Source organism: Geotrypetes seraphini, chromosome 1 (genome assembly GCF_902459505.1).
Source record: "Geotrypetes seraphini chromosome 1, aGeoSer1.1, whole genome shotgun sequence".
Lineage (NCBI taxonomy): Eukaryota > Metazoa > Chordata > Amphibia > Gymnophiona > Dermophiidae > Geotrypetes > Geotrypetes seraphini.
In genome coordinates this window covers 5,123,353-5,137,765 of record NC_047084.1, presented here as the reverse complement: position 1 = coordinate 5,137,765, position 14,413 = coordinate 5,123,353, and the positions used below count along the sequence as shown (strand labels likewise).

Here is a 14,413-nt window from a genome sequence, read left to right as displayed (position 1 = left end):
GCTTCTGACATACTTATTGCCCTCCCATGGCTGCATTTTTTTTTTTTTTTTAGATAAGTCCTATGAGTTGTTGGTGCCCAGCATTACAGAACAGCTTATGCGCCTTTGGAACAAACTACCTACCCACATAAGGTTGTTAGAAGGTCTACTAAACTTCAGGAAGGCAATAAAAACTCATCTCTTCCCTTGACCTCCTATGAGAGTATGCCAACCAAAATGCCCTGGATCTTTTGACAAAGGACTTGACTCTCCAAAGTCTCGAGCAATGTTCCCTCTAATTTTTCATAGGCTGTGTGCGCAAAAAATGTAATCTGTACACATTTTAAAAAAAACCTAAATTTGTGTGTGCTTTAAAAATGATTGCCAGAGGGCCCGGAGTTTAGTTATGGGCATATCTTGAGTTTAGTCTGAATTAACGAAAACACAATGTAATTTTAGTTACACTTTATGTAACAAAATCTCATTTCAATAAACATACTCATTGAAATGTTTCATTAAGCGCTACTTATAAATAAGGTATCATTGTACTTTATACTTAAAATTTAGAAAATAACAGCAATTTAGTTTTCAAAGTTTTTCCCTGCGATCTTTCATATTTATCCAGTCCGAATAAATTCTGTCAAGATCTGTTGAGCCTCCATCTTGAAGGTGACTCTTAACACGCATCAGCATTTCCAAATGCTCTAAATGTAAACGATTCCTTTGTTTAGTCTTCAAATTGTTCATTAGACTAAAACCACGTTCACAATCTGAACTAAGATGCTAAGAATGTGGCACCAATGTCCATCAATTTTGCTAAATCTGCAAATTGATCATTCTGAAATGCAAATTTCATCATATCTGGAAAGCTGTTTATCAGATTGCTTTTGATTTTTTCTGCAACAAGGAATTTAAAGTCATTGTATTGCTGAATAATAACACTTTCCTCCGAAGAAATTGTTTATACTTTAAACAAAGAGATCTGATATGTCCTTTTCTGAAGTCAAAGTCGCATTGTGATATTGCTGTACAGTCAAAAGCAGACCATTCCTTAACTTCATTTTCAGGAAATCTTTCACCCAGATGCAAACATTGGATGTTGATGAAGGTTAATATGGAATTAGTATCTACTGAAACTTTTTCTCCAGACCTCATCCTGTTGTCAAGAAGACTGTTGACTTTATCACTCCACTTAACCTTGTTGCCTAAGTATTGTATTTGAAGTTTGTTCAATTTACCCTGTGCAAGATAAGCTTCCAATGGTGTCAAACCACGTTTTTGAAATGCCATGGTTAAGGAAGCCAGTTCTGATAAGACATCATTCAAAACTTCAAGTGTAATATGAAATTGTTCACTGTTCAGCTTCTTATAGCAGTACTTTGCAATAGGATCCCATATTTTTCCAGTAGAGAATTTTCCGGTTGCTTTAGACAACTCCATCGTCTTCGTCATAGGTAAGTATTTCACACAGTTGAACACGCCTTGTATTTCGAGATTCTGGTGTCTCTGTTTCAACAATTTCTTCAAGCCATTCAGACCTAAAAGCTGTTGCAGCTCTCTTGCGTTTTACAAATTTCACCATTCACGGTTTAGACATTTTAAGAATTATATCTGGTTGCAATTTAATAAACAAATTCAGTTATACAACCGCAGTACCACGCTGCACACTACGATTCCACGAAATAAACAATATGGCGGAACTTCAGGAAGTCAAAGAATTGGAAATGTTTCATATCCTATGGGCCATAGGCTATGGCCCTATGGGGCACTTGACGTGTCAAGTTCAACTGCCTAAGATAACAGAATCAGGTGAATGACTTAAAATTTATATTATAGCGCTTCAATAAATGTGATAAATGGGAAATTGGAACAGCTGGTCTTTTGCAACATTTCATTTTAGCAGTGAAAATCATTTTAGGTAAAAATTAATTTTTTTGTGCCGCTATTTTAATTTGTGTGCGCAGGTTCGGCAAGTTGTGTGCGCGCGCACAAGCGCACAGCTTAGAGGGAACAGTGGTCTCGAGTCTCAAACACTGATGTGCTTCATTCTATGTCTTCCCATGCCATGTTTTGTCATCCAATGTTCCATCACACTCTGTCACGCTGTTCACCATCCTTGACCTACTATACTGTACTATATTTTATACCTAATATACATCATATTTACCATACTTTGTTTGCCATACTATGTTTGGCCCTACTACAATCTCTCATGCCATGTTTGCTATGTTTCATCAAGCATGCTTGCCTAACCATTTTGCTAATCATGTCATACTATGTAAGCCATGCTTTGTAACAGTGGCGTAGTAAAGGGGGAGGGCAGACCTCCCCGGGCGCCATGTCAGTGGGGGCACCAGCACCTCTCTGCCTTGCCACACCATGCTTGTGCCACCTCTCTCTCCCACCCCACACCTCTGTAGATCTTCGCTAGCGCAAGCAATTTCTCCTGCCTGTTGCTTGTGACAGCCTGGTTCCCCTCTGAATCACTTCCGGGTCATGGGGCCAGGAAGTGATGTCAGAGGGAAATCCAATGCTGGCATGAGGAGCATGCTGGAGAAAAGCCACTAGTGCTGGTAAAGATTTAGAGGTACAGGGGAGGGGTAGGGACAGCGTGAGTGTGCAGTGGGGGGAGGGGGCGGGATCGGGGAGGAGGGGGCGGAAGGAATGGGGTATCACCACCCCGCCTCCTAACCGTACTATGCCACTGCTTTGTAATACTATGTTTATCATGCTATGTCTCACCATACCATGTTTTATCATATTATATTTTTACCATGCTTTGTAAATTTTATTTTGCCATCTATGTCAGAGTTGCCCAGGCACATTAGACTGTGAACCTGCCTGGACAAGTAGGAAAAAATGCTTGAGTACTTTAATAAATTAATGTAAAACGTTCTGAGCTCCCCTGGGAGAACGGTATAGAAAAGTAAATAAATAAATAAATAAGTAAAAAATAAATGTCTGTTATTGGTTGTTAGCACCCAATGACTGGACACTTAACCTTCCATTTCTCCACATACAAAATAAGAACTTGAATATGTTGATTGTAAACACAGAAAGGCTGTACATCACATCCCCTAATAAAATGTAGTATATTGTAAGCCCTCTGGGGACAGGGAAAAATCTACTGTTAACTTGCCTTGAAAATATAATGTAAAGAGTAAAGAAATAAAAGCTGTTAAGTGCACAAATTATTTTTTAAAAAGGTTTCTAATAAGGTAGCCTTGAAAAGTTTAACAGGATAAGCTGGCTCATACTGCTACTAGCTCCTTAACTCTAAAAATGGGAAGAAGACTGATGGACTCATTTGGGCCAATGATAGAATCCTTCTGGATTATAATCTACAGTCAAGAACCCGTAAATAATTCAGGGGTGGTTTTATTAAAGTTTAGCATACACTAATGGACATTAGTCTATACTAAGTACCTATAGGTATAAAACAGGACACATGGAGGGGCATAATAAAAAATTACATCTAAGTCCGATTTGGATGCAGGACACTAGTCGTCCAAAGTCAGCAGTGGAAAAATAGCCATTCTCGAAAAGTACTTCTAAAATATGGGGGTTTTTTTTTTCTCAAAAATCATCTATCTATATGTCCAGCTGTTTTTATACCACATTCTCAACTAAAATTTGGTCTAAGTCCCAAACGTTCAAAACAAGACCACAAGGGCAAGGATTGCGATGGATTGGAAACCCAGACGTGGCAACACCTTACAGGGCACTGCTGTGAACTTCACAAAAAGAGTGCCACATGAACATCTCACTAGAACTCCCTTATAGGTTATATTGAGACCCCAAAACCCACTATAACCACCTGTCTACAACCCCAATAGCCCTTATGGCTGAAGGTACCACCTATATGGCAGTACAGTGGGATTTTGGTTGGCTCACATTTTCTACTATGAATGTGTTGGTTAGAGTGGCTTATGGGCCTGGGTGCTCCTCTCTATGGTTCACTAGCCCACCCCCCAGACTTCTTAAGCCACTTCTGTGCAGCTCTACTAGGCTTTCCTATGCCAGGTGCTGATGTTCCAGAGGCAGGTATGTATGTTTTTATTCTGAACTTTGTGGGGGTGCGACGGGATCTGGTCACTTTGGATACCTTTTGGGCACTTATGCCTGTCTTTACATCATCTAACTCCCAATTAATAAGTTTCGTCTAGGCAGTCTCGTCAAACATTCAATTATCCCTGCAGGGTAACTTAGTCTAGGTCGGCCCACATCCCACCCTAACCACATCTAAAAGTTCCCCTTTCAGCTGTGGGCGCACAGCAGGATTCAGAGCCTAAAATGTCCCTGTATACGTCCCAAAAGCCGTTTCGATTATCGACACTTGGACGACCTGCCTTTTAGGACGACCAAATGCTGACTTGGGTGGGTTTTTAGATGTATTTTAAGTTTTGCATATGAGCCCCATAGCATTTAGCGCAAGCTAATGTACATTAGTGCACACTAAGCTTTAGTAAAAAGGCCCCTCAAATTCCATTGGATTCCCATACCCCCAATAGGCATCTTTGTGGATCATTTCACTATCCTGTTTCTGCTCAGTCCCACAGTATCCTGGAAATAAAATTTACGTCTGATGCAAAACCATGCAAATAGATACCTTCCATAACAAGAAAAAAACAGATTCTATTTTGCAGGGTATCTTTAGAAGACAAAGTCTGACATCACCTCATCAACAGAAAGGAAGTAGGTCAGTTGTCTTGGGTTACCTGTTTAGACAGTCTGGGTTCCTCTTCCATATACTTTGGTTCTTTGGGAATTAAGGTTCTCATGCTAGCTTTCACCTGTACAATGAGAAATATATTTGTCTACTTTGGCTATTTATGGATGATATACACTGTTTGATAATGAAATATATTTCATCTTGTAGTAAATATGAAGTTTCAAAGGAACAGGCAGTAAACTAAAAGCACAGGGCAGATTAAAGTTAACACAGGCACAAGCTGCTAATTCTAAGGACTGCCAAAGCACCAGAGTGATAGAGTGAGTGCGCCATGCAGTGGCAAAAAAAAAAAAGAATTCTTTTATTTTATATCCAGGCTTAAAGAAAATTAGCAATGATGGAAAATTCCCTCCAAATCAGGAACAAAACAGCTTTCAAGAAACCAAACTCTTTAGCAGCACAAAAAATAAAAAAGAGCCAAAGTTAAGACTTACAGCATTAAAAATCACATCTATTTCAAGATAGATGACCCCCTTTGTTGGCCCTGTCAGCTGCTTGTTTTTCAAGACGTAGGCTTTCTGTTCACCATTTTGAATCTGCGGGAAAAGGACATGACAGCCGTCTGTCTCATGGTCTCTACTGAATACACTCCTTCACTGACCTCTGACCCCCAGATGCTGAAACTGACAGGGAACCCAAAACAACTGTGGCAATTCTGACAAGTACCTGTTCATTACCAGAACCAAGTCTGTCAGGAAAAATTAACCATCCTGGGATTCAAATGGCCATGAACTGAGTATGTTAAAAAAAATTTTAAGCGTTATTATTATAAATCTTGGTTGAGAAATGACAGATGCAGCGCTGAGATTTTTTTCCTCCTTCATTTTTTTTTCCAGAAGAAAAATATGCAGAGAGTTATGTCAGGTGAACGGGACTTACAGACAGCAAGGGTATAGCAACTTTGCCCAGAAAATCAGCGCTACGGTCCCGGTCTTCATCATAAACTGTCACTTCAAGAGCGGAGTGGATATCTTTAATGTTACTGCAGAAGAAAAGAACAAAGACAGGTGGAGGGTAAGAGAGAGAGAAAACCAAATGCATCGTCTATCTGCCTTGACGAGTTCTGAAGAACGAAAACAAAGAAAAAAAATTATAGTGAGAAGAATGAAAGATATGTGGCGTGTGCTGGAAACATTGGATCCCTCTTATCTAAAACCACTTGGCATCTCAGAAAGGTCAAAAGGCCTAAAGGAAGGCCTCCCTTTTTACATCTCTGGGGGAAAAAAATAACATACAGAATCTAAGCAGATTTTTCTTAAAGGAAATATATTTTTACAAGGACACACTGGAGCTTTGAAAAGGACATGTCACTGTACAAAAAACATTTCAGTGTTCTCACTTCAGACTGCTTGTGGTGGCAATCCTCTGCGGGATGCTTGTGTACCATGAATAAAAGTTTTAAAAGGTGGGCAGGGATGACCAAATTGCACAAAACTCCAGCAAGCAGTTAGCAAGCAGGATATCAGATGCCCAATGTAGACAGACTGTGCTCTGCGCTGCTACCTGTGACATTTCCTACCCACAGGGGTGAAAAAAAAGAAGAAAGATTACAGATCTTCATGCATTGTTCCTTTAGTTTCCAGCCCTGTCTGTGTATGAAGTAGAGGAAGTCAGCAGTGGGCCGCTCAGAGTGAGAAACTGTAGGAAATATCCAGCCGTTTCTTTCTTACTAACAGAAGCAGGCAGCTAACACAGAACAGCAGTTTTCTTAGCTCCCTGCGCTTAAATTACTTTCCGATTTAGTTCAAACAGCAGAAATACATAAGGATCAAAAATTTCCCTAGCTAAGACCGAGATCTCTCAAACTGTTTATAATATAGGATGAACACTTGTTAAAAATAAACATTTTTTAAAAAAAATTCTAAGCTAAAACAGAGGACATAAAACTTTCTGATATTATTCACAGTGTAATTTATAGCAGGTAAAACAAAACATAACATGACAAAATATTCTATGTAAGCCAAGGAAACTAACAATTATTTAAAAAGGTTTTTGCAATTTTTTCCAAACTGCTTAGCCCAAATTATACTGCTTGAAACAGGAAATTAAACGGAAGCAATGTCTGTGTTTACAAAAATTAACCACTTTCATAACACCACAAACTCTTCTCATTAAAAGCTTAATGATTAATTTTGCCCTAATAACAAAAAGGCAGATATGATTTCATAGTTAAATTGCATAAAGACCTTTTTTCTTTGTCTTTCACTCTTGAAATAATTACATATGCAGAGTTTTCCCCTCATTTTATAACTTGGCACCAAAATTTAAGTGTCATATGTGCATTTAAATTTATAGGAGGGGTCAATATTCAAAGCAATTTACTAAGCCATGGTAGAGATTTCTACCACGACTCGGCGAGGTAACTGCTCTGACGCTCAAAGAATTCCTACGAGCACTATAGCAGTTACCTCGCTGGACCGTGATAGAAACCTCTACCATTGTTTAATAAAGGTTTCTCTTAACTGGCTAAAATGGCTTCTGACCAGTTAACACTGGGTTTTACTAAATGGCGCTAGAGGTTTTTAGCTTAGGCCAGCGAGGTAAATGCTCTGATGCTTATAGGAATTCTATGAGCATTGGAGCATTTACCTCGCTGGTCCGAGCTAAATACCTCTAGCACCGTTTAGTAAAAGGAGCTCTAAATCGTGCTAATTTTCAGTGGCACATAACTGGTTAGTGCCATTAAAAATAACAGGTTAATGCTGAACTAAAAACCTGATATTTTGGGGGCATTCCGGGGACAGAGTTCACACTTGAACGGTTAAGTGCCGATATTGAGCATTAACCAGCCAGGTTAACTACATCAACAGGATCACATAAAATTGGTCCTATCTTTATGCAGTAACCTATAGCCAACTGAGTGCTATATATTGCAATGTAATGTAATTTATTTCTTATATACCGCTACATCCAGTAACTGGCTGTGCGTTAGCTGGCTCCAGAAACCTGGGAATCAGTGGTGTAGGTAGGGTAGGAAGCGCCTGTGGAGTGGCACCCCCCAGTGTCCTCCTTTCTACCCTAAACAAAACTAAACCTTAAGTTTGTATACCGCATCATCTCCACAGAAGTGGAGCTCGGCACGGTTTACAGGAATTGATATAGAAAGGAACTCCAAAGAAAAATAGAAGAACTTGGTACAGAGAAGTTTAGAGAGACTTAGTATATCTACGCCCCCTGCTCCTTCCCCGCCCCCACTACACTTGTGCCCTCCCTTCCCCTGCACCTCTTTAAATCGTCGCCAGCGCGAGCAACCTTTCTAGCCTGCTGCTCGTGCCAGCACTGGCTTTTCCTCTGACATCACTTCCTGGCCCCGCATCCTGGAAGTCATTTCAGAGGGGAGCCAGACCAGTGTGAGCAGCAGGCCAGACAAGTTGCTCATGCTGGCAAAAAATTTAAAGAGGTACTGAGGGGAAGGAGGGCATGGGGGGGTAGAGAGGTGCTGCTATCCCTACCAAAACAGTGCCTAGGGCAATCCAGCCCCCATCCACCCTCCATACACACTATGCCGCTGCTGCGAATTTCAGTGCCAATGTCGACACATGGTCCAGTATTGAATTTTCAGGTTTAATGCCATTGGCTGAATATTGGGCCCATCAAGTACTAACACTTATATGGGTAAATATATACTTGTGCATATAAGCACTAGGTAAGTACTCAGCATATCACACACAAACACACCTCAAAACTAAAATGCCTTCTCTGTGAAACACTCCTCCCTAGGCTATCCAGATGGATGATTTTTTGCAGCATGTAAGGAATTCCTATGAAGATGAGCTGTACCTTGCACAGCCTGTCTGCTTTTTAACTGCTGGAAGCTATCCATTTCATTTTTGCTCCCATTATGAAAAGATATTTCAGGATGTAGTCAGCTTGATTTTGAAAGCCACTTCATCCAAATTTGTGCATCATGTTACCACATTCAGTCAGAGGCGCACAGTATGTAAACCTACCCTCTCACCCCACAAATAGGTTTCAGGCACTTGGTTCTGGTTCTTTTGTGGACCTTTTATTTTACAATCGATAGTTCTGTAAAACTGTAAAAGACTGGAAGTTGTGTTGCAAAAAGCAGCATTGTGTGTAGAAATTGTGTGTCATTTCCTAAGCAATAAACAAAAATTCTTGGAAGCCAAAAATTCTGTGACATATGCAACTTGCTTAGTGTGTAAATGCAAGGGGGAGGGGCATTCGCTGGGGGGGGGGAGGGGAGCAAGAGTGGGACCATCATTTTCATACATAACAGAATACCTCCCTCCTACTTTTTAGCAAGCTGCACTGTCAAGCAGCGCAAACTACATGCTGAGCCGCCCATAGGATTAGAATGGGTGGCTTGGCATTTAGCTTGCACTGCCAAGCAGAGTAGTTTGATAAAAAGGGGGGATTGTAAATTATGCGGTAGTGTGCCACATTTAGGTGCTACTGACATTCTGTAAGTGGAAATGGCTAAATGTAAGTGTACTGATTGTGACTTACACTAGTATTCTAAAATACTATTCTAAAAATAAAATTGGAAACTTGGCACCCAGATTCCATTATAGAATTAGCACTCAGCATACACCTTTTCTTATACAGCTGCATTGGCTGCTGGTTGAGTGCTGGATATTTTCAATGGTGCAGGGAATGGGAAGATAGACATTTTTATTAAGTTTTCCTTCTATCATATCTATAAGATTATACAAAATTCACAATAATAGTTTATTTTATCAGGTAGCATCTATATGGAATTCCCTTCCTATCTCTTTAAAACAAAAATCTAGTTTTCCTCTTCGTACATTGTTAAAAACATATTTATTTACGAAATTTGTGTCATAAGTAGTTAGATATGGATTTGATGAAATTCCCGATAGTCGTTATCTTTCTTTTGTTAACCACTTTGAATACTAGCTGGTATTATGCGGTTTACAAATTTCTTTTAATGCAAATTCAGCATCCAGGAACCTAAATTGTAGAACCACTTATAGAGTTGCTCCCTGAAGTTGCTGAGCCTGAACTTCCAGAAGCTCCAAGCAGCAAGGTAAACAAAGACCATGACCTGGGATACACTTCCAGTTCATAATTCACTGGCAACATAGATTCCATCTCCCCCCAAAATGATTTCTTATTTATGGTCTTAGGGGTTGATATTCAAAAGGGTTTAACCAGCAGAGATGCTCCTACCTGGTTAAAACCTGCTGAGCTGGGCATTCCTAGATATTCAGTGGCAATTAATTGATTAGTGTCTCTGAGCGCCAAAGCATTAAGGACTGGATTCTGTAAATGACTTTGAAAAATCAGTGCCGAAAAAAAATGAATGCTAAGCACTATTCTATAAACTGCACTCTGACTTGGGCGCCTTTTATAGAATAGCATTTGGCACCTGGATCTATACCCAATTTTGAGTGTAAGTTTTCACATCAAGTGAAATCTGGTGTAAATCCTCATTCCTAAATTAGGAGCAAATCGGTGTTATTCTGTAACATTGTGTGCAAATGCCCCCTTTTGGATCCAAGTGGAAAAATTTACATGTGCATCTTTATAAAATAGCAACTATAAAGATACATGTCTAAATTCTAATTCTTGCCAATTAGCACCAGTAATTGATTATTAGCACCAAATTATCAGTGCTAATTGGCTTGTTATGCAATTAAACTGTGTATGCAATTTTGAGCACCATATATAGAATTAGGGGGTAACTGGCTAGGTTGGGACAGTCCAGGGGAAGAGCATGGGTAGAGCCAGCATTTAACCAGTTAGAAGTGAGTGGATAAAATTAGGGCAGCTGAAAGCTTGACGGATAATGTTAGGACAACCTAACTGTGCACTGGTCTTAATATTGGTTGGTGTGCTGTCAGCTTCTGATTTGCCACACTAATTCAGGTATGAGGATGGACATGCTGTAGTATTGAATGTCTGGGATTAACTCAGCCTGGGGCTGTGAGAGGCTTACAAGCCACTTTTCATTGCAGGCTAAATATCAACTCCTCATTATTTTAAGATTGTTTGGGTGGTGTCCTGCAGGATTGTTTTTTTTTCTGAGGGACAAATGGCTCAGTGGCCGGAGCAACAGATTAAAAGTCATGCTCAAATCCCACTTCTTGCACAAACTTATCTTTGCCAAATTATCTCCTATTGTATCAGGTTCCTATCTAGAGTGCATCAGGTTTCTATCTAGAGCTCTTATGGGCAGGGACAGTGGAATATCTGGGACTCAGTGTGCCCTGAGCATGAAGCCCTGAGATGGGTCCCCCCCCCCATCATGTTCCTCCCCCAGGTGCAGTGTCTTCCCTGCATGTGGCACCCGTCCCCCAGGTTTGACATCTAACCCCCCACCCTCCATTCTCAGCTATTCACCCGCCTGCCAGGTCCTCCATAGCTACAGTGTCAGAGACAGAGTTAAAAGCTGCTTTTCCAGTTGGTAGGATCTTTCCTCTGCCACATCCTGCCCATAACAAGTTGCATCAGTGTGACGGGATGCAGAGGAGGAAAGGTCCCACAGGCCAAAGAGGCAGTCTTTAGCACGGTCTCTGATGCTGTAGCTGTGGAGGACACAGTGGGCGGAATCTGCGGAAATCCTGCAGATGCCCCCTAACAGTGCCACCTCTAACCGCTTGGCGAGCACGGTCCTCAGGCAGGCTAGGCACCTTAAGAGTCCGTCAGAGTCTGAACCAACTTATCCAAATCCTCTCCAAACAAAAAAGACCCCCGAAAGGGAAATTTTGTGAGTTTAGTCTTGGATGCCAACCAAGCACGCAGCCATAAGGTATGCCACGCAGCCACCCCAAATGCCATAGACTTGGCGGAGGTTTACACCAAGTCATAGAGGGTGTCCGAGAGGAAAGAGGTCGCCATCTCAATCTTCACCACCTCTTGATCCACTAAGGACCAATCATTAGACTCACGGTCAAGAACATGCTCAACCCACGGCCTTAGCCACGAACTACCCCCCCCCCCCCCCACACACACACAAATAGCCACCTGGACCCCCACGGCAGAGACATCAAAATTCTGTTTAAGGAGAGTCTCCAACTTACGCTCCTCAGAATCACGTAAGGCAGAACAGCCCTCTATGGGCACAGTATGCCGTTTTGCAACAGCAGAGACCACTGCATCCACCACTGGCGAATTCAAGGTAGCCCTGCCCTGAAGATGCGACTCTGCCCAGACCATGAGCAGAGCCGCCTCCTGTGCCACTTGAGTGCTTTTGGTGCCCCCCTGATGATTGACATAGGCCACCGCCGTGGCATTGTCTGGCAGAACCCTGACCAACTTGCCCGTCACGAAGGGTAACAGCGCCAGACAGATGGTTCTTGTCTCCAGAACACTGATGGGCTAGGAATCCTCCTCCTTGGACCAGGTGCCTTGAGTTGAATGACCTAGACACTGAGCTCCTCAACTGAGGAGATTGGCATCTGTGAGAAGCACCATCCATTGTGGCTGAGCCAGACTCGCCCCTTGAACAAGATGGGAGGTCTGGAGCCACCAATGAAGACTGCAGCGACCCAAGCCCTGCAGAGGAACAAGGTAATCCAGACTATGCCTCTGGGGTGACCACCTCTGAAGCAGAGCATACTAAAGAGGATGCATATGGGCCCGAGCCCACCTCACCATGTTGAGGGAAGCCGCCACCAACCCCATGACTTGGAGGAAATCCTGCACCAGAATACCAGGATGCCTTAAGCAGGCAAATCTGAGATTGCAATTTGCTAACCCAAGCCTCTGGTAGGAAGACCTTCCCCAAGGAGGTGTTGAACACAACCCCAAGATACTCCAGGTGCTGCGAGGGGGCCAACCGGCTCTTGGCAAGGTTGACAACCCATTCCAGCAACTGCAGGAACTCCACCACCTGATCCGTGACCTGGGTACTCTCCTGGAACGACTTTGAGTGAATAAACCAGTCATCCAGGTAGGGATGCACCAGACTGTCCTGTATCCTCAAGGCTTCCGCAACAAACACCATAACCTTGGTTAACGTCCATGGAGCCTTGGCCAGACCAAATGGAAATGCACAGAACTGATAGTGCTGACCTAAGATTGCAAAATGAAGGAAGCGCTGATGGGAGGCCCAGATTGAAACATGCAAGTAGGCCTCCGTCAGGTCGAGAGAGGTTAGATATTCCACTGGCTGAACCTCCAGAATCACAGATTGCAGTGTCTCCATGCAATAAGCCGGAACTCTGAGAGCCCTGTTGACCCCCTTTAAATCTAACATGGGCTGAAAAGTCTGCTCTTTCTTGAGCACCACAAAGTAAATTGAGAACCTGCTGGTGCAACACTCCTGAGGGGGCACTGGAACCACAGCTCTGAGATCTAGCAATCTTTGAAGGGTCTGGAGAAAAGCCTGCTCCTTCCACTCTGCCCAACAAGGAGAAGCTAGAAAATGATTTGGCAGGGAGCAGGCATAACCTCCAGGACCCACTGATCAGACGTGATCTCTGTCCAATTGTGAGAAAACTCATGCAGCCGGGCAACAACCGGAACCAGAGGGGATGCCGGCAAGGAGTCATTGGGCAGGACGGGCTGTAAGGTAACTGGCGGGGGGGGGGGGGAGGGGGGAACCCATCCCCCCTGACGGGATCCCTGAAAGACTGCATGCGCTGAAAGAAACGCCCCCGAGAAAACCCAGAAGTCAGGAAGGTAGCAGCCCCACATCCAGGGCAGAATCTGCAGAAATCCTGCAGACACCCCCTAGCAGTACCAGGCGGGCACGGTCATCAAGCAGGCAGGGCACCTTAGAGTCCAACTTATCCAAATCCTCTCCAAACAAAAAAGACCCCCGAAAGGGAAATTTTGTGAGTTTTGTCTTGGATGCCGCATCCGCCAACCAAGCGCACAGCCATAAGGTATGACGCGCAGCCACCGCAAAAGCCATAGACTTGGCGGAGGTCCGCACCAAGTCATAGAGGGCGTCCGAGAGGAAGGAGGCCGCCATCTCAATCTTCGCCACCTCTTGATCCACCAAGGACCAATCATTAGATTCACGGTCAAGAACACGTTCAGCCCACAGAAACATGGCCTGAGCCACAAGCCCCCCACAAATAGCCGCCTGGACCCCCAAGACAGAGACATCAAAATTCTGTTTAAGGAGAGTCTCCAACTTACGCTCCTCAGAATCACGTAAGGCAGAACTGCCCTCTAAGGGCAAAGTATGCCGTATTGCAATAGCGGAGACCATCGCATCCACCACTGGCAAATTCAAAGTAGCCCTGTCCCCCTCTGAGATGGGATACAAATGAGCCATGGAGCATGAAACCCGAAATGGCCACCGGCGTATTCCACTGTGCCAGGACAATATCCCAAATATCCTGATACACTGGAAAAGAGCGGGACACAGGGCGGATCCCCCGAAGAGGGTCCCCCACACACAGGATCTCAGGTGGCGTCTCCTCAAAGCGTAATACCAAGGAGAGCTGTTGAATCAAATCTGGGAGCTTATCCCGCTGAAAAAGACACACTACGGATGCCTCCTCGCTGGTAGCCAGATAAGCCGAGGTCCTGTTACCAGCAGCCGTCCCCTCGAGAGGATCCTGGAGGTCTTCCCAAGGATCCAGATCCTCATCCAAATCCACACGCTCCTCAGACCACAAGTCTTCGTCCCAGGCAACACGCGGGAGCTTGGATGAGGAAGGGTTAAAAGGGGACATAAAAGGAGTAGAGGGGGCAAAGCCGCAGAGGGTGCAGAGGGAACAACCCCACCGAGACCCCCGGGCTAATCGTAAAACCCCCCGG

The 14,413-nt window shown here is 43.4% G+C and overlaps 1 protein-coding gene across 2 annotated transcripts in view; it reads right to left on the bottom strand.

The window, feature by feature from the left end:
• Positions 1–14,413, bottom strand: part of MCTP1 (multiple C2 and transmembrane domain containing 1) — an 817,302-nt gene that overhangs the window by 362,890 nt on the left and 439,999 nt on the right. For both annotated transcript variants that reach the window (XM_033917588.1, XM_033917682.1), the window contains exons 11-13: positions 5,591–5,693; positions 5,146–5,247; positions 4,698–4,772 (exon numbers count right to left, since the gene is read on the bottom strand). In XM_033917588.1, coding sequence (XP_033773479.1) covers positions 4,698–4,772; positions 5,146–5,247; positions 5,591–5,693 — 280 coding nt within the window. The remainder of the gene's footprint in view (positions 1–4,697; positions 4,773–5,145; positions 5,248–5,590; positions 5,694–14,413) is intronic.